Genomic DNA, 23,661 nt, shown 5'->3' on the forward strand with positions numbered 1-23,661 from the left:
AAAGTTTGCTAGTGTTTGCAGTAGCAGCAGAATTGCTCAAGTACAGCTCCTGAAAGGTGAAATAAAAAACCCCCAACAAAACACGGCCTCTTGCTATATCAGCAGGATAATGTCTGTATGGTTGGGTTTTTTTCTGCATAAAAAGAAGATCGTTTCTTACATAGTTGTCTATGAATTTTTCCAGCATGGGATGATGACTCCTCTATTAAAAAAAAAATAAATCATTACAGCAGAGATCCACTCAGTAAGGTTCTCTGGATGAACAAACAAGAAAAACATTGTTTGACTGAACACAAGCATCACTCCTGAAATCACCTATTTTTTCCCTCAGATGTCCCCTTCCCCTTTAGATACAGCATCCAGGAAAATTAATCTCTTTACTGAGCACTTGTGAACTAGTCATGAGATTTAAGCTACCTAGCCAAGGCAATGCTGCTAGTCCACCACAGAAGACTAATCATGGGCTGCTGAAGTAATCTCATGCTTATAGAGTGCATACAGTACCTGACATGTTAATAAATACCAACTTATTTCAGTCAGTTTGTTTACATTTCAAGTAAACCAACACTGATAAAATTCACTTAATCTGAAAAGCACAGAATCAAACATTCTGTGAGGCAAGTTACAGCTTACAGCTTGACATTAGTCCAACTTAGATAAAATAGTATCTGGAACCGATTCTACTGATTTCTGCAACTCATTGATAAAAAAAAATACTCAAGCAGTAAACAGAAAACAATTACTATTTAACCCTTAGCTCAAAATATATTGTTGAAGATATTTAACACAAAGAAACAACTCCATACTTATATGATTTAAAATTACAACAGCTCTTCACTTAAGAAACTTGTAGTATAATCTGTAACAAATAAGGGCTGTGAGCCTACTTACAGACCTGTAAATAAAAGACTAGTGACAAAGTCTGTGATCCTGCCGGCACCTCAAGGGGAGATCTGCTGAGCTAGACTCAGTTTTATCATAGAAACCTGCATGACAGTAACTCAAAGACAAAAAAAGTAGATTGCCATGGTTCTTCAGAAAAGAGGATACTAAGGGTGTCACAGCAAAAAGCAAATAACATAATAATTTGCACAAAATATGGGCTGACAAATAAATGGTATTTTCGGAGTAAGCATATCAGAGATTTGGATTTTAACCTTCTGAAAATACATCAATTATTGCTAAGAAAGAAAGGAAACTGTGAAGTTCAACAAGATTCTACAAGTAGACAAGTATTTACTTTCAGAAGGAAAAGGAACGTCGTTCTAAAGTACTTGTGGCTATCCAAATCTGCGACTCTAGAAAGAAAACTGCTTCCTTCCTACATATGAAGGAAGTGAGAATTGACCAATACTTTGCTCTTTTACGTGAATTTAAAATAAAGTTTTCATGTTTCCATTGGTCGGATTTAACAGTCAGAAGAGCAAGGGGAGCTGGATGGATTTTGATTAGCCAAGCAGTGAATGTTCTCAACAAAGCTTTATTACAAACTGGTTATTTTGTTGTATAACGTAAGTTGTAAGAAAGAATGAATGAATTATAACACAGGGATTAACAAACTAACTTTTTTTGGACTAAGAGCAATCAAAGTACATCACTTTTCAGAACAAGCTATTTAATGCAAAGCTGATCACATTAATGTAGTTTGTAACAGCCCACAGAGACAAAGCAAATTAACACTTTGGCCTCTTTTGAGTACCATCTTATCTGGGGCCTAGGAAGAAAGCAGAAATTGTTAATAATTAGATGTGGCCTTTACTAAGAAAATCATATTAATCTTCCAATGTTAGATTTTGAGATAAAGGCACAGTTTCGTGGTGGCAGAGGCATGGGAAGGTACCAAAACAGTTGAGCGTGCTTTTAATTATGAACTAGAAGCTTCTTGTTTTGTTTTACATAACCACCACATAGCACAAACTTTTAAGGATCTGGCACGTTTTGTTACTTCACTTATTTTTAAGTCCAAATGGCTGACAATGTCTAAAAGCCACATTAAATGAAGCGCAGCTATGTGTGTAGCAGAAATAGGAGGTAACAAACCTCCTTCTCTTTTTATATACAGGTTAAAAAAAAATTACTATCATACTGCATTAATGGAATTTTTATTCAATAAACATCTCTTCTATTTGATGTGGAACCAAACATATCCCTTAAACAAAACCAAAAAACCCAAACCCCAAACAACACAGTACTTCTCTACTGCTTTAGAATTGAATGTGCTCCCATTTTTCCTAGACTTCATAAAAAAATCAACCCACCAAAAAAAACCCCAACCAAAATTACTAGCAGGAACTCCTAGAAGAGTGCCTAATCAGGACAGGCCAGCCCAGCTGCTTGCTATTTCAGTTCTTCCAGCAATGTCTTACTTGTGTGCAATGAATAATCAGATGCTAGATATCATTAGAGTATGGCATAGTGAATAAATACTACCCACAGGCTGGGGTGGAACAGCAGCGCACAGGCCCAATCAATCTTTGCATGTTTAAATTACATGTTTTTAAAGGCTAAACACTATGCCTGGATTCCACATATCAACCTTACTGCATGAAAGGTTGCAAACAACAACAACAAAACCATCAGTATATAAAAAAACCCCGATGCTGTAACACAGGCTTCAAAGAGCAAAAAGCTTCCACGCTCCTCTTTATTTCAAGAGACTATTAGTTAAGGTGCTTTCAGATTCTGCATTGCAGACAGGTTGGCAGAGGTGGCTGTTTAATAAGCTCATAGCAGTCTTCAGCGGGTATCTGAGAGCAGCTGCGAAGGCAGAACCCCTGAGCTGCTAGTTTCTGTAGCGGGGCATTTGTGGAGCAGGGGCTCCCTCTAAGGGGGCTGAGGAGGAGACTGTCATAAGCTGTCCAGCATGCATTCTCTCGTTCACCCGCAGTTCACAGCCATCCTGTAGCATCCTTATAGCTATCCTTGCAATGTTCTTAGAGTCATCAAGTCCACTGTGAGGTCTCCCATCGTAATTCATGCCCAGCTTTTCAAGCATGATTGTCAGCTTGGTCTGGTTCCTAGGAACCTGATGGAGAAAGTGAACCACATTCAAGAATTAGGTTCTGTACCAAGTCCTTTTAACCTAACACAGTGCAGGAGAAACATATGCAGAATTTAAGTCTACGTAAGTCACATACTACTTTCATGTTGCCGTCTGTCAGATCACCAACAGTTTAACTTCAAAGCACCTCGGTGAGACAGACACTCATTTTTACAGAAGAGACACAGTCAACAGGAGCTTGTCTAGACTCAGGGTAACGTCAAGAGCCTCTCGCCATAACCAGCACCAGCCCAAGATGCGCCAGCGCTGGCAACAGCGGAAGCCATGGCCTAGCTAGGTTTAATAAGCCTTATAAAAAGGAATTACCACCCAAAGTGGCATTGCAAAGGGAATTAGATTTTGGTTTTCCTTTTAAATGCTAGGCGATTAAAGAAGCACCAGGCTCCTGATTCCGACATCAAGCTTCTGAATGCCTCCGAACACCAGGGGAACAGATCAGCAACACCTACAGCAGCCCACATCTACACGGATGACCAACAGCATTAACAGACAAGGAAGCTTAACTGACTTAGCCATGCAAACTGCTACACCAGCAAAAGCCCCAAGTCCTGTCTTGATTAACCACTAAATATACATTTATTCTTTGGAAAGGTCAAAGAAAAACAGAAGGGTAATGTTAGAGGAAAACTTCAGTTTGCTGTCTCACTTGGGGTGGTTGGGGTGAGGGAACACAGAACATCACAAATTCCAGGATACCGCACCATGCTGCTGGATTTAATAGGCAGAATGGTGACAACGCGGTAGCCAAAAGCTGGCAATACGCAACTCCAACAACATCCACACACAGGGCAGCAGAGACACACTGCAGGTTGTGGGATATTCCACAGGAAAGTTACAATTCCTTGACATTAGTTTTATCTATTACTTTTACTTAACAACAGACTCAATAGCAGCACAATAGCCAAGCAGAAGCACTGAACGACTAAAAACGCTACATTTGCATTTAATAATTAAAAAAAAAAAATTACCAAAAAACCCCAAACTGATTCTTTTTAAGTTACAATCTTCTTTGCCTTTGATGAAAAAGCACTCACTGCTCAACAGAGTAGGAAAAAAGAATGTGTCTAGGTTAAAGCTACAGGACTAACAAGACTGTTCTGCGCTCTAGCGTTTCCAACAGGAACAGTCATGCAGAGAAGGCACAACAGAGGGAGAAATGGAGTAACCCTGTAATATTTGCCCAGCACAAAGTAAAGGTCTTCTCTTACTAAATCTTAACCTCTTTCTTCCTAGTTTAGTATGAAAAAAATCCTTCAAAAGAAGATCATCACTAGGCTGAAATCACATTCAAACAAACCATTTAGTGTAGACTGAGTAGAAATTCAGTGCCATTTCCAATAACCCAGTGTACGGTAACCCGACAGTGAAAGAAAGCAGCAATAAGGGCCAGCACTGAACCTGGTACTACTTTTCTCTTGACAATTTGATTCCACTGTAGGTATGTCCTAATCTTTCTCTGTCCCCACTACACTGTCAAAAGCGGAGCTCTCTGAGGGTAGTGGTATAAATTAGTTTTGTAGTGTATTACATGAAAATAGGGAAAAACGATAGAAAAAAGTCAATACAGCCTTTCCAGCTGAACCACTCCAAGTCACAGTTGAACTAAGAGCGCTGGTATAACATTTTTACACAAACCTTCATGGAGCATCTCCTAATTCCTAAAACCAAGATTGAAATCTAAATGCTGTAGATTATATAATCTTCAATGAGTAAAGTGAGATCTGGGCATGAAGCACATTTGAAAATCAGGCCCCAGGCAACTAGTTTAGCTACTATAATTCTATACTATAGAAGTAAAGATGACAAGTACAACAGGTCATTCTGGACTTTTAAACCAAGTTTTCTGACAAGAGAAACAACGATTTGTACAAACCTTATAGAAGTTCCCATATGATTTGCGAATATTGATCCACTTTTTGGCAAAGGAAGGGTATTTGATATGGCTAATGCGGCACTGGATGTTCAAAAATTTACTCATATCCCAAGATCTTAAAAAGTCAAAAGAGAAAAACATTAGCAATACGTAATTCAGATGCCCTGCATTCTCCATATTGCACAGCTGTAGCACAAAAAGCTCTCTTGTCTTTGGTGACCAGTAGAAGGAAAACAGTTTAGGAAAAGCGCTTTTGCTATAGTCATGGTAAAGAATTTTTTAATATGCATTTTTTAATCATGGGGAAAACAAATAATGACACGAGCAAGATTTTCACTAGGATGGTTTCAGGTCCAGGATGGTTAATAATAGCATGCTAACTTCTCCACTTACCACATCTACTCCAAAACCTGCCGATAAACTAGATGCTTATACAGCCCTTGGCAGAGCAAGCAACACCTTAAATTTTCCTGATTACTTGGATGCACATACATCTCTCTACTTAAAGGAGGTTATTGAAACAAGACTGTGCTTAGTTTTAGGAGGAAAGAGATCTTTATGGAAAGAAAATGAAAGCAGAACCCTATATACTTCTTGCCTACCTTCCTGAAAGGAACCACCCCAACGAGTTTGTAAGCTTCAAGCTAAAATAAAGCCTTTTTTCCCTCCTCTGGCAGCTGTCTACACAATCTCACCCGTATGACAGAGATTTCACTGCACCTATTTTCCTTGAGGAATTTCATTGAAGGGATTCATCTGGAGGGGAATTCCAGGCACATTCTAGGCTCAATACAACCAATCCTGCACCAGTTTTGCTTTAGCAGTATCTTTTTTTAATTCACTGTTGCTTCCAAAGATAGAAACTTAATCATAGGTAAAAAATTAGTGAAATAGCAGTATTTACCACAGTTCCTTAACTTAAAGTTGGAATGTGATTATTTTAACTCCGTATTTTTAAGGTGTACACAGAGCTAAACTGTACACCTCAGGTCTTGTGTGACAGCTTTCAAATGGCTTCACTGTTCACATTGGACACAACCACAATTCAATTATATGGGTTCTTCACCAGAAACACCTGTGATTTATAGTCGTCATCCAAATCTTCAGGAATTTTGAGAAGAAAAAGTCTCATGGCCAAAACAATTGGCCCACTTGCTAAGTTGGGTTAGTTAAAAAAATGCTTTTGCTATGTATCCGGTCATCTCCTATGACCATTATTTTTCAAACCACTCATATTATACACTAGAACATTTACGTGTTTTACTTAACAGAAGTGTCAGGAAGTCATGCTAAAGACCCCCCGTGCTCTTTTTTCATAAACTCCAGTTTTATTTTGGGGTTCATCTCTCTTTGGTTCAACACAGTCATCGTAAAGAGCAGCACAGGGTTGCATTTTTTTAATCCAGCACAGCAGAAGACCTACTCCAGGTAAACAACAGGCATAGCAACACGAAAATGCATCATTCACCTCCACACAGCTAATGTTAAATACTCCCTCTCCTACTGAAATCCCTCATTCCAAGAGAAGGACGAAAGCAGACATGTTAACAGAATAGTAATGTTTCACAGCTAAAAGGCAAACATCACCCAGAGAAAAATTCTCTGGCCAGTGCAACATAAGATAAGGTTCAAACAGTTATCTTTCATCATATAACAAAGCTAAGATCACAAGAACAATGCTGCATCACAGATGTATCTAGATCTCAAGATCTGCTCGCTCTGCAGTCATTAGGGGATTTCATTTTCCACGCAGACCTTGTGAGTGAGCAAAGTCAGGTCGCAGTGCAAGGACTAGTCAGTCTCTCACACACAAAGCTCGCCAAAGGTGGGACCCACCAGTTCCACAGTCCTCTAAGCCAAAGCAGAGAGCTTTCTGTGCCAGCCATTGCTCCTTGCTTGACAAACAGCATAATCCATTGTTGCTTTCTGGCAAAATATGCCGGGTGTATTAACAGTAACACTAATACACTTAGGATACAACACAACCACCACACATCTCTGAAACCTCAGATTCAGGACAGCACAGGAGTTGCTTAGAACTGAAATTGCACAAGACTATTTTCAGGTATGGTGTTCTATATGAAAGCTAGATGTAAACAGAGAATTACAACAACAAAGGATAAAAAGCCTGTTTTAACATCATTTAGTTGCATAAAGCGCGCCAGGAAAGAAACAGTGCCCTCTAATGGATTTAAGCTTCGTTTCAAATTGTTTAGTTCAGCTTTTCCAATTTTCCCAAAAGCTAAAATTGTAATAAAGTGGCAAAATGACAGCGTCGTGATCCACCTTTAAAAATACTCTCACAAAGATTAAACACTGTTTTGCCGTTTTAGATTGTGCTGTAGGTTGCATAAGGACATACCCATCTGTTAACATGCAATAGCTATACTTTGTTCCCAGTTCACGCTGTCTCATCCACTCTATGACGTTCTGCAGAACTTGAGGAAATGTATCAGCTTTATCAACAATGTCCTAAGAGAACCAAAAAAACCAGAAGTGAGGAACATTTTGTCAGAAAAAACACCCAGCATGAAGTGTAAGAATTATATTGGTATATAGGCACTCACTAGATCATTCACAAAGTTGGCTTCACAAAAATCTTTAGAAATAGATTACACATTAAAATAAGCAGACAATTGGACAGATTTTTCTACACTGGGGAAGAAAGAAAAAAAAAAAAAGGCACCACAAAAGCACTACTAAAAGAGCCAGCCTCCAAACGGCAACTATGAAGGTAACGAGGTTAGTCAGCTGTTGAACTTGGATTAAAACCTTTGAGCTTGTTTCCCAGGCTCCTGGCTCAAGTCACTTAATCACAAACCGTTCCCGTCGTAAGACTCTAAATTAGAATAAAGATCTTGGAAGAGGAACTGATGCAATTCAAAAGGTGCTTTCCTCTGCTAAAGATTATGCTTCTACACATGGATTACAAAGTGAATCCTTTTCCCTACAGCTCCTTACAGACACCTAAATGACTAATTTAGTGAAATCAATTCTGATAACTGGGAGGGGGAAAAAAAACAAGATTAAGAGAACAAGCCTTACAGAAAAATTGCCATGAAAGATTACCAGCCTGAAAACATCAACACCACATTTCTTTTTTTTTTTTTTTTTTTTGACATTTTTCCTGAACAAACAAAAGTGCAAATTACCTGGGTGATTCCTGTCAGACTGATACAGAATTTTGAAAGCTTGGGATTAATCTCTGGCTTGACGTATTGCTGAAAGGTATCCTCCTGTAATAAAAGAATTAAACACTCAGCAGCAGCACACTATGTAGCCCACCAGGCAACTTCTTTGGCTTGCCCATAGCCAAAAGGCAATAGCGGCTACTTGTCCAGCTGGAGGCAAAAGGAGTGTGTACCTCCTGAGCCACTATGATCCTCCGCATTGGCCATCATGAGATTCCCAGTGGGATGCGTGGATGGCTTTCCAACCAGAACACATCCTTCCTCTCAGCCAGTAGGCACCAAAGAGCAGAGAGGCAGATGTAAGAGGGGAGAAGGACAGACTACAATGAAGGGGAGGATCTGGGAAAAGGAGAGGATGAGTAAAGAGAAAACAGAAGTGAGGGGCACGAGCAAAGCCTGATGGTTTTTAGGTGGTGTCTCTGAAGGCTCACCTGTAATTCAAGGATGGCAACCGGCTGCACATCTCAGAGGCTGCATGCAAGTCATACACCTCTGGATGCCAGCCAGCCAGCAATAAACAGAATAACCTCACTCTGGGAAACTGAGCAGTACAAGAGTGAAAACTACATGCAAGTTCCATGGAAAAAAGAAAGTCCCAAATACCTGCTGCTATACAAACCCCTTTGGGTAGAGGAAAAAACCCACACTGTTTCCTACTACTCTAAAGGTCATAAACCAGCCTTGGTAATCTGCACAATCCTCTTTCTGCATTAGTCACACATGCAGCTACAGTCTAATGTAGCACCACAGCGATTACTGGAAACCCTCCTCCTCTTAAAAGTTCTTCATAAATGAACCATTAGTCAGAGGTGTGTGCGCTGAGTCACTCAGTTTCAGTTAGACAGCATGTAGTTCTTCCTAAAGGAAAGCTGTACGGGAACAGAGCACTTGAGGCTGCCAAATGCCTACTAAGTACGTTTAAAATCAGGTTACACGGCTGTCAATCTGTCAAGTATGTTGTGGAAATAGTCTAGCCTGCCAAGAAGCAGAGTTCACTTAACCTTACTTTCTAGGGCCCTGCATTAGTCTCTTCTAGACTGCCTCACACAGGACTACAGAATTTGCTAATCCTTGTTTATGATGAGTCCCTAGAGTCCTAGAAATAGCTCTGTGGATCTTAAAGCAAGGAAAGAAGTGGGGCGTGTGTGTGAAGGATGACTGAGAAACTAAAAGTCCCTCATATCAGCAGAGGGAGTCAACAGCAGGAGCATCATCTATTCCAGATGCTTTAAGAATAGAAAAAAAGTTTTGTTTGTATGTAAGAGGCACAGAGGATAGGTCTTTATGGAAAAAAAAGCAAAGCTGTTTTTAAGTGAAGTTCAAAATCTACCTAAAAACTAATCTAGACTTTCTAAAGCAAAGACAGTGGAGAACAGCATACCAACACGGTCATTAGATTACTTACTATTTCCAAGGTACGTGTGTTTAGTAAGACAATAGGAAACTCAATTATTTCATGTATGAACTCAGGTGGGTTTCCTTCTTCACATGTTGCTTCAAAGTCAACAACACAGATGTAGTCATAGCAGCTGCCTCCATTAATAGGTTCCTTCTGCATCAGCTTCTGTTTCTTGTAATAGTTTTTCAGTCTCTTTCTCAGCACATCTTTCACTCCTCTAAAGAGATAAGGAAAGTGACAAAGATCACACTCTCCTTTAATTATTTCACCATTGTAGAACTGAAGCTGTATTTAACATTTTAAAGTTCATAATTTATTAATCTCATTTTGAACACCAGCACTTACGAAGTCTGGATTGAACTTTACCATAGAGTTCATGGTCCATTATCTGGGATGATGCAGAGGCCGGGATAGCCCCTGACAACTAACACATCTAGATAATATCGTATTTGGGGACTGACTGGGAAGCACAGCGCAGAGACACTCTGCAGTCACCTCCAGCTCTGCAAGGCCCAGTAGCCAAAGCCTTTGCAAAGGCCAGTCCTGTAGATTGCTCCTAGATGACCTCTGTCCCTGGAATCAGTACTGCTTTACCTGTATTTCCCTGTGCCCTCTGCCTGAAGTGACTGATGCCCGCAGTATTTCTGCATCAGTGGCACAGATAATGCAGAATCCAGCTGAAACGCCCACATTTAAAATTAGTCTAAATTTAAAATTTATCTTGAATATCTCCATTAAAGTACTAGAGATTTCAGTTGTCAGAAGAACTTCCTCATCAAGATCCTGCTTTTCAGGAGGTTTGTGGCTAACAAATTCACAGAGGCAAGTTACTCTCAGCATCTTTTTAATACAAACTTTACCATATGCAAGTACAGGTGCCAGAACCGCTACGTACCAAACCAGAGCTGAATAAACAAGGATAATTTCCTCTTTGAAGGAAGTTACTTTTTAAATTACACATTGCAAATGAAATCACATGAGCCGTAAGAGCTACCTGTACCAAATTGCATTATCAGAAAAGCAGCCCACTGATCCACAAGGAAAAACTGGTATCAGGCTGCTAAGCCTGCATTTGAGAGTATCACTTTCTTCTGCAAACACAGACAACTTTTTCACTCTGGTTTATTAATCTAGTTTAATTCAATGACCAGTTCATTCAAAGTTGAGACAGTATGGGAGCTGATAGAGGGGAAAATCACCTTTTTCTTCATCAAACCTCTAACAGAAGTTGAAAGAGGAGATGACTTGCTATCAAAATAACCAAGAGAAAGGGCGGTGTGTAGCAATCTGCTCAAGTCACTACATTAGAGGCAATGCACTATTTGTTTACACGTGAGGCATATTCCGACCAACTTCACTGAATACATTGACAAAAGTCTAGCTTAGCTTAAAAAAAAAAAAAAGTTTAAAGCTTTCTGCATTCACAGCGGAATAAAAAACACAAATAGAAAATTAATAACCTAGGAAAAAGCCACAAACACACATCATTTACTATTTGAATTTTGCTTTTTATTTTTAAATCAGTTACTGCTGCATAGCTGTACAAATCTAACCTCTTTTACCAAAAATTTTATTGGGCAATGATAAAACTTTTTCTTCCCGAGGAGCTAAATTCATTGAACCAGAGGAGGAATTAACTATACAGACAGATGAGGCGGAGGTAGCAGGCTGCACTTCCTACCCTCAATTTCTTTTTTTTATTTCATTCTGTTCAAATGAATCTTTGTTCCTTTCTTTTTTTTCCCCCGCTCTGAACATCCTCTCTCCTACAGCAGTCTTCTCTAGAAAGATATATTTCTCCTTTCAGACTCCGTCTCACCTTTCATGTTCCCGCTTCTTCCAGAGCGGTAGCTTCTCACTTTGGTAACTCCCTGCCACTGCTACTTCCAACAGAAACACCACGCTTTATTCTTCCCAACTGACTTTCTTCTCAACATCTCAAATTTGTCTGGCCGCAGCAATATCTAAAGGTCTTGCAGGTCATTTCTGGTAGAGCAGGAGCCACTCTCTATATTCCTAGCACCTTCCTACTCAGTGAGCACAAATCCAGTTTATAATACACTCACCTGTTCATATTATTCTATCACATCCGTTCAGATTAACAAACTCTCCCATCTAAAGGTACCTGTCCTCTGCATTAATTAAATTCTGAGCCCTATCACCATAGGGGTTCTGGCCCATATCCAACCTGCACTGGATACAGTAAATAAAAATACCTATGTCCTGAAGCGAGTTTCTGTACACCGAAGGTCTGCAACACCGCCCGAGAACCCAAGCAGTTTTTTCCCCCCCTTGACCAAAAACATGTGGAGAAGCACCCTACAGTCACACACTATTTTGTTTCTTTGTGCTACCAGTTGAGACAGCACTTCTGGTAACATTTCTGATACATTTCTGATGACACATTAACCAGTATCACATGCACTAATCCTACAACAAAAGCCCAACATAAAACAACTGGCATTTGATGGCGTATCTGCTTTTTGGTTTGGCGTGTGCATTGGAATTTTAAACTAATCATCCCTTACGGCTCTACTGCTCTCAAAAATAAATCAGAAGGTTTACAAATAAGCCTAACCTGGTTTCAAGCTTGAACTCTGCAAGTTTACTTCTGAGCTCATCTCTGGTCATTCTGTTGATACAACCATTGGTTATGGCAATTTCTTTGTAAACTGGATCACTGAAGTCATGCGAACCGGCAGTTGAGTTTTTCCCATTAGTTTCTTGATCACCGATTCTACAATGCTGCCTACCCTAAAAAGAGAAATCTGGAAGTCATTTAAGAAGGTCAAAACAAGAAGCCAGAGCATTAAAACGTACACATTTTTTCGGCACCAAAACGCAGTGAAGCATCACATCTGGTGACCAAACTGAGCAAACCGGGGTAGAGCTGCGTAAGCAAATGCCTGCCGCAGCCTGCCCTGGAACACGGTTTTCCCAAAAATCGAGACAGACTAAAGGGGGTACAAGCACACACACCCCAAGTCACGCCAAACAGCGGCTCTGAGACAAAAACCGAACGTGTGTCCCCGTTGCCACGGGGAAGCTGTCTGGTCTGAGTTGGCAGGGCCTTGACCAGTGCCAAGATTTCTCTCGACACGTTCGTTAACGCAAATCGGTACCGATTCTGACACACACACACGGACAGACGCCCAACACGCGTAGAGCAAAGAACAGGAAGAGGAAAACCCACGGGCGCTCTGGCGCTAAACGGTTACTCGCAGCATTGGCGGGGCGAGCGCACGGCGGCCCAGCCCGGCCCCCCCACCCCGGGCCCGCCGCCGCGTCCCCCCCGGCCCGGGGCGCAGACGGAAGGGCCTGTGGCCCCCCGCCCCCGCACCGGGAACCGCCGAGCCCGGGGCAGGGCGGGGGCGAGGCGCGGCCCCAGCAGCGCGGGCTCCGGGCCGCCATGGGCGCCGCGGGCGGGCCCTGCGCATGCGCGGGGAGGAGGCGGCGGCGGGCCGGGGGCGCTGGCGCATGCCTGGCGCGGCCACCGCCGCCCGGCTCCGGCTCCGGCTCGGCCGCCTGGCGCCTCCCGCCGCCGCGGCGTACTCACCGGCGGGCAGGCGGCGGGGGCGGGCGGCGCCGGCGCCTCGTAGGGGGCAGCCTGCGGGCGGTTCTCCTTCTGCTCCTCCATGGCGGCGGCGGCAGGAACGGCGGCCCCTCGGGGGGCGGGGAGAGCGCGGGGCCCGCCCCTGGGCGGAGGGCGGCCCGGCCACCGCCGCCTGCCCCCTCGGCGGGCCGCTGCGCTGCTGGGGGCTCCGGTGCCGCCGGGCGCCGGCTGCCGCCTGCCCTCCGCGGGGTATGGCGATGCTGCAGGTGCCCGCGCCGCCTCGCCCCTGCCCGTGCCGGCGGGCTCACGGCAGCCCCGGGGCCCGGTCCTGCCCCTTCCCGCCGGGGCTTGCAGCCTCCCGCCGGGTCACGGCAGCGCTCTGGAAGCTCTGGCCGCGTTATGTGGGAACCGCACCGGGCAGCCACCTTGTGGGAGAAGGCTGAGCGCGCAGGGCTCCCTACGCACGGCCCCGCGGGGGCAGGCGGGGGCCGGGCCCCTGCAGCCCTCCGGGCCCCTGCAGCCTTCCGGGCCCCTGCAGCCCTCCGGGCCCCTGCAGCCTTCCGGGCCCCTGCAGCCCTCCGGGCCCCTGCAGCCCTCCGGGCCCCTGCAGCCTTCCGGGGCCCTGCAGCCCTCCGGGGCCCTGCAGCCGGCCGGACCATGCAGCCCACCGGGGCCATGCAGCCCACCCGAGCCAGCTGGGGCCATGCAGCCGCCTGTCCCTCCCTGCCCCGGGAAGCTGCCCCCCCACACCCTTCCCTGATCCCTTAGTGCGGCACCCAGGCGGGGAGGGCTGGATGCCCCCAGACACCTGTGAGCCCTGCGGGTCACCTCAGCCAGCAGGCACAGGCTAAAGCGAGGAGGGCCTCTGTCCATCCGGGGCCAGTTAATTTTCTGCTGGTGCTTCCCAAAGCCCTGGCGCACAGTCCAGGCACATCCTCAGAAATTTCCCTTCTGTCCCTCAGTGATGGAGGCCAACACATACATGGCACCCACCTGACTGATGCAACCACCCCAACACCTCCACATCGGCCAGCCACGTAACAGCCTGGCATCTTCTCGACTGCCCTGCCGTGGCCAGGGCCCAGCCACCTGCACTCAGCCTTGCCTCCCGTCTTGTTGCAGATGCTGCCATTCCTTCTCCTAGGAATTGAGCACAGCACAATCGCTGTGCTCAGCGGGGCTGCCATGGGGGTCTGTCTTGTCTGCTCCTCCAGACAAGAGTGGTGATGGAAATGGGGTTACACAGCTACTCAGGGCTGTGTGGAAGGGGACTTGCTCCCTACTTTTAGTTCACCCTCCTGGCACTAACACCCATGTTGGCATGCAGAGGGCCATCTGCCTGACTGCACTCTCCTGTGAACAACATGGCGCTTGAGCAGAGTTCACAGGGAACCAAGCTTGACAAGAAAGCAAACATGGTACCAGTAAGAACCACTGAGCTGGCCTCACAAACCCACAAAACACCCTAAACACAGTAGGGAAAATGCTGTTTCCCAGAAATCATCTGTCTTACTGGATTGGGCAATGGTTCACAGATATTGGTGCAAACAAGGGGCTGCACACTCAGATTCACTCAATGCCAAATCTTGACCATTTTGTGAGTCATCTGCTAACTGCTCCTAAAAACTCTGGCTCCTGGATTTAGAAAACCCCGGATCTATGGTTAAGCGCAGCCCCTTCCAGAGGCAGGTCCCAAGGAGGCACTGGAAGAGGAAAAACAAATCAAACAGCCAGGCCTCTCCTTGAGATCGAGATCACTTTTATTTTCAGTTGTTTTGGCGAGGATGTGTGGGCAAGTGTGGGTGTGGTGCGCGTACGTCTGGGCATGCATGTGTGTGTGCGCAGAGTCCTGCCCAGTGATGTAGATTATATGAATACCTGCAATTACAGTCCATGAACTGAGCCATGAAGTGCGTGATGGGTGCTACACTGAGGCCCACTTGCTAGCCTCTTCTTGTGCTTACTGCAGTGCAGCATCTCCACCTCCCCGCACTGCCATTCCAAGGACGCCAGCCCAAGATCCCATCCAAAGGGTGCAGGAGGAGCTGAGCTCCAGGATCTGGCTCTGCAGGAGTGAGCCGGTGGGTTTTCACCTCACTTAGTGAGCTCTTAAATACCATTTGCAGTTCCCTTTAACGCAACCATAAATGTCTCCTCACAGTGAGGAGCCCCTACTGCTCTGACAAACTTCAACTACCTCAGAGGTACAAAGGGAAGAGAACATGGACCCCATGTAAGCTCTGGTACTACAGCACAGCCAAGCGTGTCTTGGGTTCCTGGGAAAGCAGCACCCAAATACGCTACTGAGTTTCCACAGCCACCATGGAACTGTAGCATGGGGGATGCTGCAAGGGAAATGACCCGTGCTTCTGCAGCCCCCAGCCTCTTCCATCTGACTCGAGAGACCACAAGGCAGGTTAAATCCCAGTCTGGCCTCTATTACTGTTTAACTTTAAAGCTGAATTCCCCAAGCTCAGAGCAGAGACAATGCAGAAAGAACAGCATTGCCACAAAAGACTAGTCAAATGCATCCTGGCCTTGTGGCAGGCTGGAAACAATCTTACTTCTCTGAGCTTTCTGCCTTTGGCACAGTTAAAGCAGAGATGTCCCATCACCCAGGAGCCTCTGCAGTTGCCAGAGGCCTCCAAGTACCCCTGCAAGCCCCAGGATGAGCTAGCATCACCCATCGGTCTCCCTCTACCTCAACAGATTTGTGTGCTGCTTAGGGACGTGCAATTTGTCACGTTACACAGACCCAGCAGAAGGCAAAGCTGCTCTCCTGGGAGTTTCACTTGGACGGATGCAGGTTTGAATCCCAGGCTTTGCTTCAGAGCATAATACAAGGTATTCCAGGACATGTTCCAGCTGCTGAAAGTCCTGCAGTGCACAGCAACTTGCCAGCTCTGCTTCCAAACCTGTCTGCACCTGTTTCAGCAGGAAATCAACTGGTCAACAAGTAAGGGGTCTGCAAACCAATGAGCAAAACCAGCACAGTCCTCTTGTGTGAAGTAGGCATGTAGTACCAGGAGATTCTCCTCCTGTTCCAAAGGGGTTAAATGCACTGTCAGCTCCACAGGGAGACAACCGATGCCCCAGTCCTCTCTGCCCTCTTCATAACACACTTTCAAGTAAAGGTTGCAGGGTGCTCTGCAGAGGTCTTAGTCATTTCTAACAGTTCAGTAACTCTCCAAGCAGGGAAAAGAACAGGAATATAATACATGCTCTGAACTCAGTTACCTCTGCTCTTAGGGCACTGCCTTCAAGCCCTCTTTCCTTGTGGCTTGACTCATGAAAAATTACATATCCTTCAAAAATACAAGGCCCTCATCCCTGGGGCTCAGGGATATTAAATGGGGTCTAAGAGGCAGGAGCTCAGCAAAGGGACACTGTGTGCAGAGGATTCCAGGATGCATCCTTAAAAGAGAGCGACAGCAAAATCAAAACGACTATCAGCCACTTGGCTTGGTTCTCCTGCACAGATCTCCCACCTGGCAGTTGCAAAGAGGAGATGTTTCTGAACTGCATAGAAAATTAAATGGCTTTTGCATATTAAAAAAATACAGATGAAAACACAGTTACACCAGTTACTAAACAGTGGGCGGATGAGTGACCACCATTTCATATTAAATAGACCCAACTAGATTGATCTCCATACTGCCACACTCCCAGCATTACGGCTTCAGTGCACAGAGCAGACCGAGTGCCTGCAAAGGCCAGGTACGCGCTGAGGTGACATGCCCCAGCAGGAGGGCTGCGGTCCCAAGGAGCAGGCTGTAAGACATCTTCTCTGTCCTCTCACTCCTTCAATGCTCATGCATCCCAGACCAGATGGGTGCACTGGGAAACAGGCCTTAGGCTGGAAAAGGATTCCAGTTTGTGGTTTCTTTACAATGTAGTTTCCACGCAACGTCACAGCAACAAATTGCTAGTTTCTTCCTATGGAGAATGGAAAAAGAGAGAGGTGAGTAGCAGCAAAGAGAGAAGGCCGCCCAGCATGGGAGGTGACAGTAGGGAATGCTCTAACACAAGTTCTGACTGTATCAGGGCCCTTCATGACTCATGGGCAGCAAGACTCAGGACAAGGGAGTTTCCCAGCGCTACTCCTGACACCACTCAAAAATCTCACCGCCCTTTCACTCCTTCCAGCCACCATAGGCAATTTCTAGTCCCCAATTTATCTACAGCGATCCAGAAGCACAATCAATTAATGCTTCTCACTGACATATGAAAGGTTCAAATGCCCACTGCCAGAGATGACAGGTCAACACATGAAATCTGAGCCATGCTCTCTGCCCAGCTGGAATGATACCCTGAAGAAATGCGGAGCTGACTGAGCTGCCAGCTTTTATTTGGCAGCTCTCCCCCCCATGAAGTGAGACACAGTGGCTTAATTTCTTCCACCTGGCCTCCACAATCTCCTGCTAGAGTGGATTCTGCCCTGCATTTCCCAGTGTCAAGTTCCTGCCAATGGGATATTTGCAGCCCTGTACACAAGGCTGGTATTTGAAGGCCCAGAAGCCAGGGGAACCGTCACCCATACAACAGCATCAGGTCCCAGTAGGATGCACATCACTGTCTTGCACTAGTTGCAGGCCTGGCCAGCCTGCATCCCGGTGGAGACAGCCTGCCGACCAGTATCACCCATCCCATGTCTGCCATCACAGCCAGAAGGGTTAAGAGAGTTACGTTAATTTAAGCATTCTAAGGCCCTCTCTCACAGACCTCCACCCTGGGATCCTGGCTCTGGAAATGCCAGTCTCCTATTTGATTTAAACAAAATCTAGTATTGCATGGAGCAGGACTCATACAGCCCAGTTATCAGGGCTCAGCTGCAGGGCACAAACTGACAGCAGCACCTTAGAAGTCCTCAAAACCACCTAGTCAGGACTGAAACCAGCACTGTGGTGCCAGTGCTCGACCTGCCCTTCCTGACATCTGGCCCAGGGAGAATGGCTACTCATGAAGCATGGCTGCCAGGGTGAGCCCAAGGGGATCAGGGCAGTTTGTACAACACATCCACACACTGTTCCACTAGATCTCTGCACGAGGATGAGTGGCTTTGCTAGGAGGAAGACCCAGATCTAGATTTCTACTGCTCTAGCGGCTGCAGTGCACGTAGAGTACTGCAATGGCAACTCCGCAGCATGCAGACATGGCAGACCATAGGGAAGAAATGGCCAGCGCTGGGGCCGCACTGACTGCCCTTCTCCCATCCCTGCGTGACTACAGCACATTCTTACCACTTCATGGCACAGGGCAATTGAACACACAAGGCAGGAAACATTTCCCAGCCTGCTCCTCCCACTCTGCCAGCCACTGCCCAAGCCTGCTGTGTGGGACACAGCAAACTGTTTTACAATGGAGCAATTTTAAAGGCTTCACAGCATCAACCCCCTCCCCAACAAAGCCTTGGCCAACTGCCACAAAACTCACTTGTCCAGGAACAAATCCAGGGAATCCCGCTACAGCTCATTTCAAGAGACTTTCCTCCAAGCAGGTCTGAATTAAATGGTACCAAGAACATTTTTACATTCATCATGAGATCCAAATGGGTTTTCAACAAGTGATCAATGGGTCCACAGAATCCTATCCCCAGTGCTTTCCCTCTGGCCAGTGCCCTGCCATCTGCAGCAATCATTTTGCTTCATGCCTTGTTGTCGTCCCCAACCTCCAGGTGACCGCATCCACTCCAGCCGTGAGGCCCCACCTGGGAGCTGCCCCCGCCCCACAGCGTTTCAGAGTCCATAGTCTCATCGATCCCTGTCAGCATGCAACTCCACAACTGGAGAGATGGGAGCACTGCAGAGCATCAGCCATGTTCTGCCCGGTGGAAAACCTTTGGCACCAGCACTGACGATTTATCTAGAAGAGGAAAGGATAAAGAAAAAGTGATGTCACATAAGCAGCAGGGTTCACAGTGCTTGTAATGAATGACCTAAGACACACAATTTTCTCTAGGTTTCTAAATAAGGAGGGTGGGGTCTTTTAAATGTAACACAGGCCTTTTTAAGAACCCAAGTTCCCTGCCAGCAGAGTGACTGTGAAACTGGGACTCAGCTGTCAGATGTTGTAGAAGGTATGCTGGAGGACATGAGGACAAGTGCACAGGCACAGCTGGACAGTACAGTACAACAAAAATTGCAGCCTCAGGTTAGAAATGTACTGTGCCAAGTACACACAGAGGAGGACCAAATGAAGACAGTGGTGACCTGTGGCTCAGTATCAGGGCGGCTACCTTGTTTGCTGCCCCAGGTGGGCACTTCAATTTCACACACAGGTCAACAGCCACCCATCACCAAAGCTATTCTCCAGCAGGATGAGTGTATTTTGGGGTGGAAGGGCACTGAACAGGGAGAACAGCATCCAAACCTACTTTCAGATACTGAAGTGAAAGTAACAGGCATTCACACGCAGCACAGCAGAGGCAGCAGGCAATATATTTGGCCTGCTCCTCTAAGCTCCCTGCCAAATTCCCTTGCACCGCTCCAAGGAGAGCAGACCACGGCTACATTTCTGTTCTGCAAGAAAACCTATGCATCAAAAAGCCAAGGCTGTTCTTGTGAGTGTTGTCCCACATTTGTTCCCACCACAACAGAGCTATGTTCTCCAAGCACATCCCCACTCTGTGGAGTGAAGGACATATAGGCTACGGATACACGAGTGCAGGGTGCAGGGCTTCTGTCCAGAGGGACCTCACCAAGTTAGAGGATTGGGTCAACAATAGTGTTGTGAAATTCAACAAGGACAAGTGCATAGCCCTACACCTGGAACAGGACAACCCCATGCACCACCGTAGCCTGGGGCCCAGTTGGCTTGGGATCTGGTGGAGAACATGTTGAACACAAGCCAGCAGTGCATCTTCATGGCAATGAAAGCCAAGCTGCAATAAGGGAGACTCAGATGGGACAGAAGGAAAGAAGTTCTGTCCCAGGAGAACAGTGTAACTCTAGAGTTCAGAGAGGTGGTGGCACCTCCATCCTTGGCAGTCATCAACCCTCGCCTATACAAAGTCCCAAGCAACCTGACTCAGCTGTAAGGGTGGCTCTGCTTGGAGCAGGGGGTGAACAGAGACCTCCTGAGGTCCTGTGCTACCTAAACCTGCCCATGATTCTATTATCTCCTGATCTGTCCTGCCCACTATATGTCTTGCATCTGCCACAACACAGATCAGGGAACACTTCAACCCTTTTTACTGTACCTCTTATCCTTAGAGTGGGCTGCCTATACCCACAAATAATTAGAACAGTATCCAGGCTGTGGGGCTGCTACCTTCCAGAAAAAATGCTTAGTCAGGGCATGTTTTACGTAGGCTTTCTGATGTCTACGGACAGGGGAATGGGGGTCTACTTTCAGGTCTCACTTGGAACAAGGGCTGATCACAGTAGGAGTTGGGGGGTAAACCAAGGCAACATTAACTCGCTCGCTGCCATTCTTGGGACAGATGATCTCCGTCAGTCCCTCTGGTCTCGGCTGACTCAGCAGTTCTCCTGTGAATAAAGGAAAACAATTAAAACATTGAAGCATTAGCAAGGCAGTTTTTGCAATTTTTTCTTTTAGCATGCCTTTCCACTCCCCGTCACCAAGTAAACATCCATGACCGATGCAAGTGAGCACTGTAAGAGGGCTTACTGGTCCTGCAACCCAAGCAGGTCTTATTCCTGTAACCATGGCGAACATCCTGGTGAATACAGCTTGAAGACGTGCTGCTCCACACAAATGTAACATCTGCCATCTTTCCTGTCCCTGCTTTGAATCACTGCACACAGACTTGAAGGCTCCTTAGGGACTCACAGCCTCTAGACGGAGCCTAATGAGCTGCAGGTTTCTTAATTAGGCTTTGGAGGCAGATGGGATCCAGAAGTTTACCTTCAATCTTCATGAAAGAGAGGAAGCTGACCTGTAGCATCAGCAGGAAATTGGCAGACAGAGAAAGCTACAGATACAAGCCTTATTATTCACATCTGCATACTACAGCCATCCACACCCACAAAGCTACCCAAAAAAGCAGCTGTCTTTCAGTTCAAGCAGAATGATGCTACAAGGACCCTGCCAAGACCACCACCTTTAGTATGAACCAGAAAGACGGTTTGAAAGAACTGCCACAGATATGATATTTGCATCACTTCAGTGTTTCTCCTCTAAGAAATTCTAGGGGGGGCCCTCAAACCAACCAGGTAAGTGTGCTTGACCTTTCCTGAACATGTATGTCACCTCCTGTTCTTTCCCTGAGCAACCCTGACCATTGCAGCTGTCTAGCTGTTGCTCCAGTACTGCAATTTCTAAGCTGGAGCTGCCCAGGAGCTGCAGAAACCCAGCTGTTCTGTGATGGTTGGTCAACTGTGGGGTGCCTCTCCCAGCTGCCAGACGATATTTAGAAGCAGGCAGAAATACTGAAAGAGGATTCCCTAATGCCCCTCTCCCTGGGTGTACTTGCCACAGCCGCCATGGGGACCGCTGCAGTGTCCTGTCAGGGCTCTGGGCCACACTGCACTCTGCTGAGCATGCAGATCACAACTCCCAGCCGTTAGCTCTTCCCTAACGGAGGCAATACCAGCTCTGCACTGAGTCAGTAGCAGCGTGGGGCTCTCACACTGCATGGTATCCCTCTGCTAAATGAGTTACGTCAGCTCCACTGTTCAAATGCCAAGTTGGCAGCTCCCCGCTGCTGGCACCCTTGCAGCATGTAGTCCAGGGCAAGATGCAGGTCAGCACAGTGAGGGGGGAAAGCCAGGTGCCGAGATGTGCCCAGCTCTGAGGAACGCTTCCCCAGCAGCTTGCTCAGAGCAAGACAAGTTTCCTCCTGGCTCTGCTCCACACATGACTGGCTCCAGGAGGACAGATTCCCCAGCCATCAGCATGCCATCTCCTCAGCGTAGTCCAGCCACAGCTTAGACACCCAAGAGCACCAGAAGCACCTCTTGCTAACAGGCTGGCAGGCAGGCTCTGCTCTCAAAGGCAGTATGGGATGGCAGCATCCATGCGCAGCAGGGGCTCAATTCTTCTGCTGAGCAAGCCCACATTGGTGCTGAACAGACCTACCTGAGGCAGAGGCACCAGGCCACAACTGGCTTGTGCCAGCTAGATCAGTGACTTCTTCTACAGAGGCAGGCTGCCTGTAAGGAGGCTGCTGTCACAGGTCCACACAAAATTCTCTGTACCCATCAATCAAGCAGCCACGGTGAGCTGTTCCCACTTCCACTAAAACACTCAAGACAGACACTCCTTGGACTCCCTTATTTGAAATACACTTGCAATAACTTCCTCTGCTGTTACAATAAAGAACATCAGAAAAATGTTTCCCTGTGCCTAGCTGCGATGGCCAGACACCCCAGGAAAACTGGAAAAGAAACCATGCTTTGCAGAACTACTGCCCAACCTGTGTAGCAATGGCACAACAGTCAATTCCACCATACCTGAAGCCTGCTACATGCCTCTTCCTTCCTCTCCTCCCCATGCTGTTTTCTCACTTTCATGAAAAAGCAGGTCTAAACCCCCTTGTTTTTTCCAAAGCAAGAACACATCATTTGGTATCATGAAAGCAGAGGTGAGGGCTTAGCAGGGAACATACACATATACACACAGTTCCTCTGCAAAAATACTCCACTCTCAGGGGCTCGTAATTCCAGTTTGCCCCCATGGTTCACAATTTGAATTCACATTCAATTTGAATATTTACCCTTGTCTCACACCCACACTCAAACCTGAAGTGGCAGAGCAGCTTTTAAGCCACACAGACATGTCTCCCAAAACAGAAGAATCGTGATGGTATTTGCAATTCAAAGTTATATCTGCAAGGCAGCATCCTCAATTACGTGAGCTGTCACACACTGAAAGCAGCATAGCATCCCATCAAGCACGTATGCCACAGGGCTCCGTGTCACCATGATTCCCAGGTTTCAAACCCCAGGCTGACTTCCAAACTGTGGTATTGCTAAAATTACTGAAAACACTGGTTCTGAAAGATGAGTCATAAAATCAGTGCACCATTATGCGCTTTAACAACAGGGCTAATATCCATTAGATCTTAAACCAGAGGAGCACAGTAAGACTGGTCTGTCTGCCTGAGCCTTCATCCCCATTTCCATCTCTCCACTTCAGGAATCCTTAGATGGAGATTTCTAAAACAGAGGAGATTGCTGCAGGATAAAACAGATGCCTGATTTGCAGGCAAACCCCTTCCCACAGCTCTTCAGTCAAGGCTCCTTTTCTTTATGGCTTTACCCTCCCCTCAGGGCTGCCTCTGGGCTAAAGGTCACCTCACTCTGTCCCCAGCCCCATCCACACCTTCTCCAGCCCTATTCCCATGTCCTGCTGACATACAGGCTGCTCCCCAGAAGAAAGAATTTTCTCAGAGTTACTCAGTTACTGCATGAGATACATCACACACCAAGTGGCCAGAAGGTCACCTGGGCATCCTTCCTATTCCTCCCGCTCTCACCTAAGGGGTGTCCTGCTGCCTTCCCACCATAGCATCCTTGTCCCCTTGTCTTTGCAAACGGCTCATCTTTGCTGCACAAACTCATCACAGTACTAAACCAGGCGTAACTATCTAAACCATGCTTCACATGACTGCTAAATACAAGC

The 23,661-nt window shown here is 46.4% G+C and overlaps 2 protein-coding genes across 7 annotated transcripts in view; both read right to left on the minus strand.

Moving 5' to 3' along the window:
* Window positions 1-1,460: 1,460 nt before the first annotated feature.
* ERI1 (exoribonuclease 1) lies at window positions 1,461-13,228 on the minus strand. 5 transcript variants are annotated; one of them, XM_056351880.1, is made up of 7 exons: window positions 13,081-13,228; window positions 12,103-12,278; window positions 9,531-9,741; window positions 8,087-8,170; window positions 7,297-7,406; window positions 4,935-5,049; window positions 1,461-3,025 (listed from the first exon to the last, which is right to left on the minus strand). In XM_056351880.1, the coding sequence occupies exons 1-7, from the start codon at window positions 13,159-13,161 to the stop codon at window positions 2,783-2,785; spliced, it is 1,020 nt and encodes a 339-aa protein (XP_056207855.1). In that variant the 5' UTR covers window positions 13,162-13,228; the 3' UTR covers window positions 1,461-2,782. The 5 variants fall into 5 exon arrangements, with proteins under 5 accessions (XP_056207855.1, XP_056207881.1, XP_056207863.1 ...); XM_056351906.1 differs by having other exon boundaries at window positions 12,103-12,273; window positions 13,081-13,201; XM_056351888.1 differs by lacking the exon at window positions 13,081-13,228 and adding an exon at window positions 12,718-12,855.
* A 1,593-nt stretch (window positions 13,229-14,821) lies between these two features.
* MFHAS1 (multifunctional ROCO family signaling regulator 1) overlaps window positions 14,822-23,661 on the minus strand; it is a 36,738-nt gene continuing 27,898 nt past the window's right edge. Inside the window, exons 2-4 of one of the 2 annotated variants that reach the window (XR_008823005.1) lie at window positions 20,438-20,564; window positions 18,511-18,939; window positions 14,822-17,013 (exon numbers count right to left, since the gene is read on the minus strand). Coding sequence is in view for 1 of the 2 variants with exons in the window: in XM_056346366.1 (XP_056202341.1) it covers window positions 18,936-18,939; window positions 20,438-20,564 (131 nt within the window). In the remaining variant the exon portion in view is untranslated. Of the gene's footprint in view, window positions 17,014-18,509; window positions 18,940-20,437; window positions 20,565-23,661 lie in introns of those variants that run through there. The other variant, XM_056346366.1, reaches the window with a different exon arrangement.

Source organism: Falco biarmicus, chromosome 1 (genome assembly GCF_023638135.1).
Source record: "Falco biarmicus isolate bFalBia1 chromosome 1, bFalBia1.pri, whole genome shotgun sequence".
NCBI classification, from domain to species: Eukaryota; Metazoa; Chordata; class Aves; order Falconiformes; family Falconidae; genus Falco; species Falco biarmicus.

Bases quoted from the DNA above. Each gene is read 5' to 3' on its own strand.
- ERI1 (XM_056351880.1), bottom strand. From the start codon at position 13,161: ATGGAGGAGCAGAAGGAGAACCGCCCGCAGGCTGCCCCCTACGAGGCG. The intron at 8,171-9,530 runs GTAAGTAATCTA...CTTTTATTACAG, and splicing joins ACACACGTACCTTGGAAATA to GAGGATACCTTTCAGCAATA. The intron at 7,407-8,086 runs GTAATTTGCACT...TGGTTCTCTTAG, and splicing joins GTCTGACAGGAATCACCCAG to GACATTGTTGATAAAGCTGA.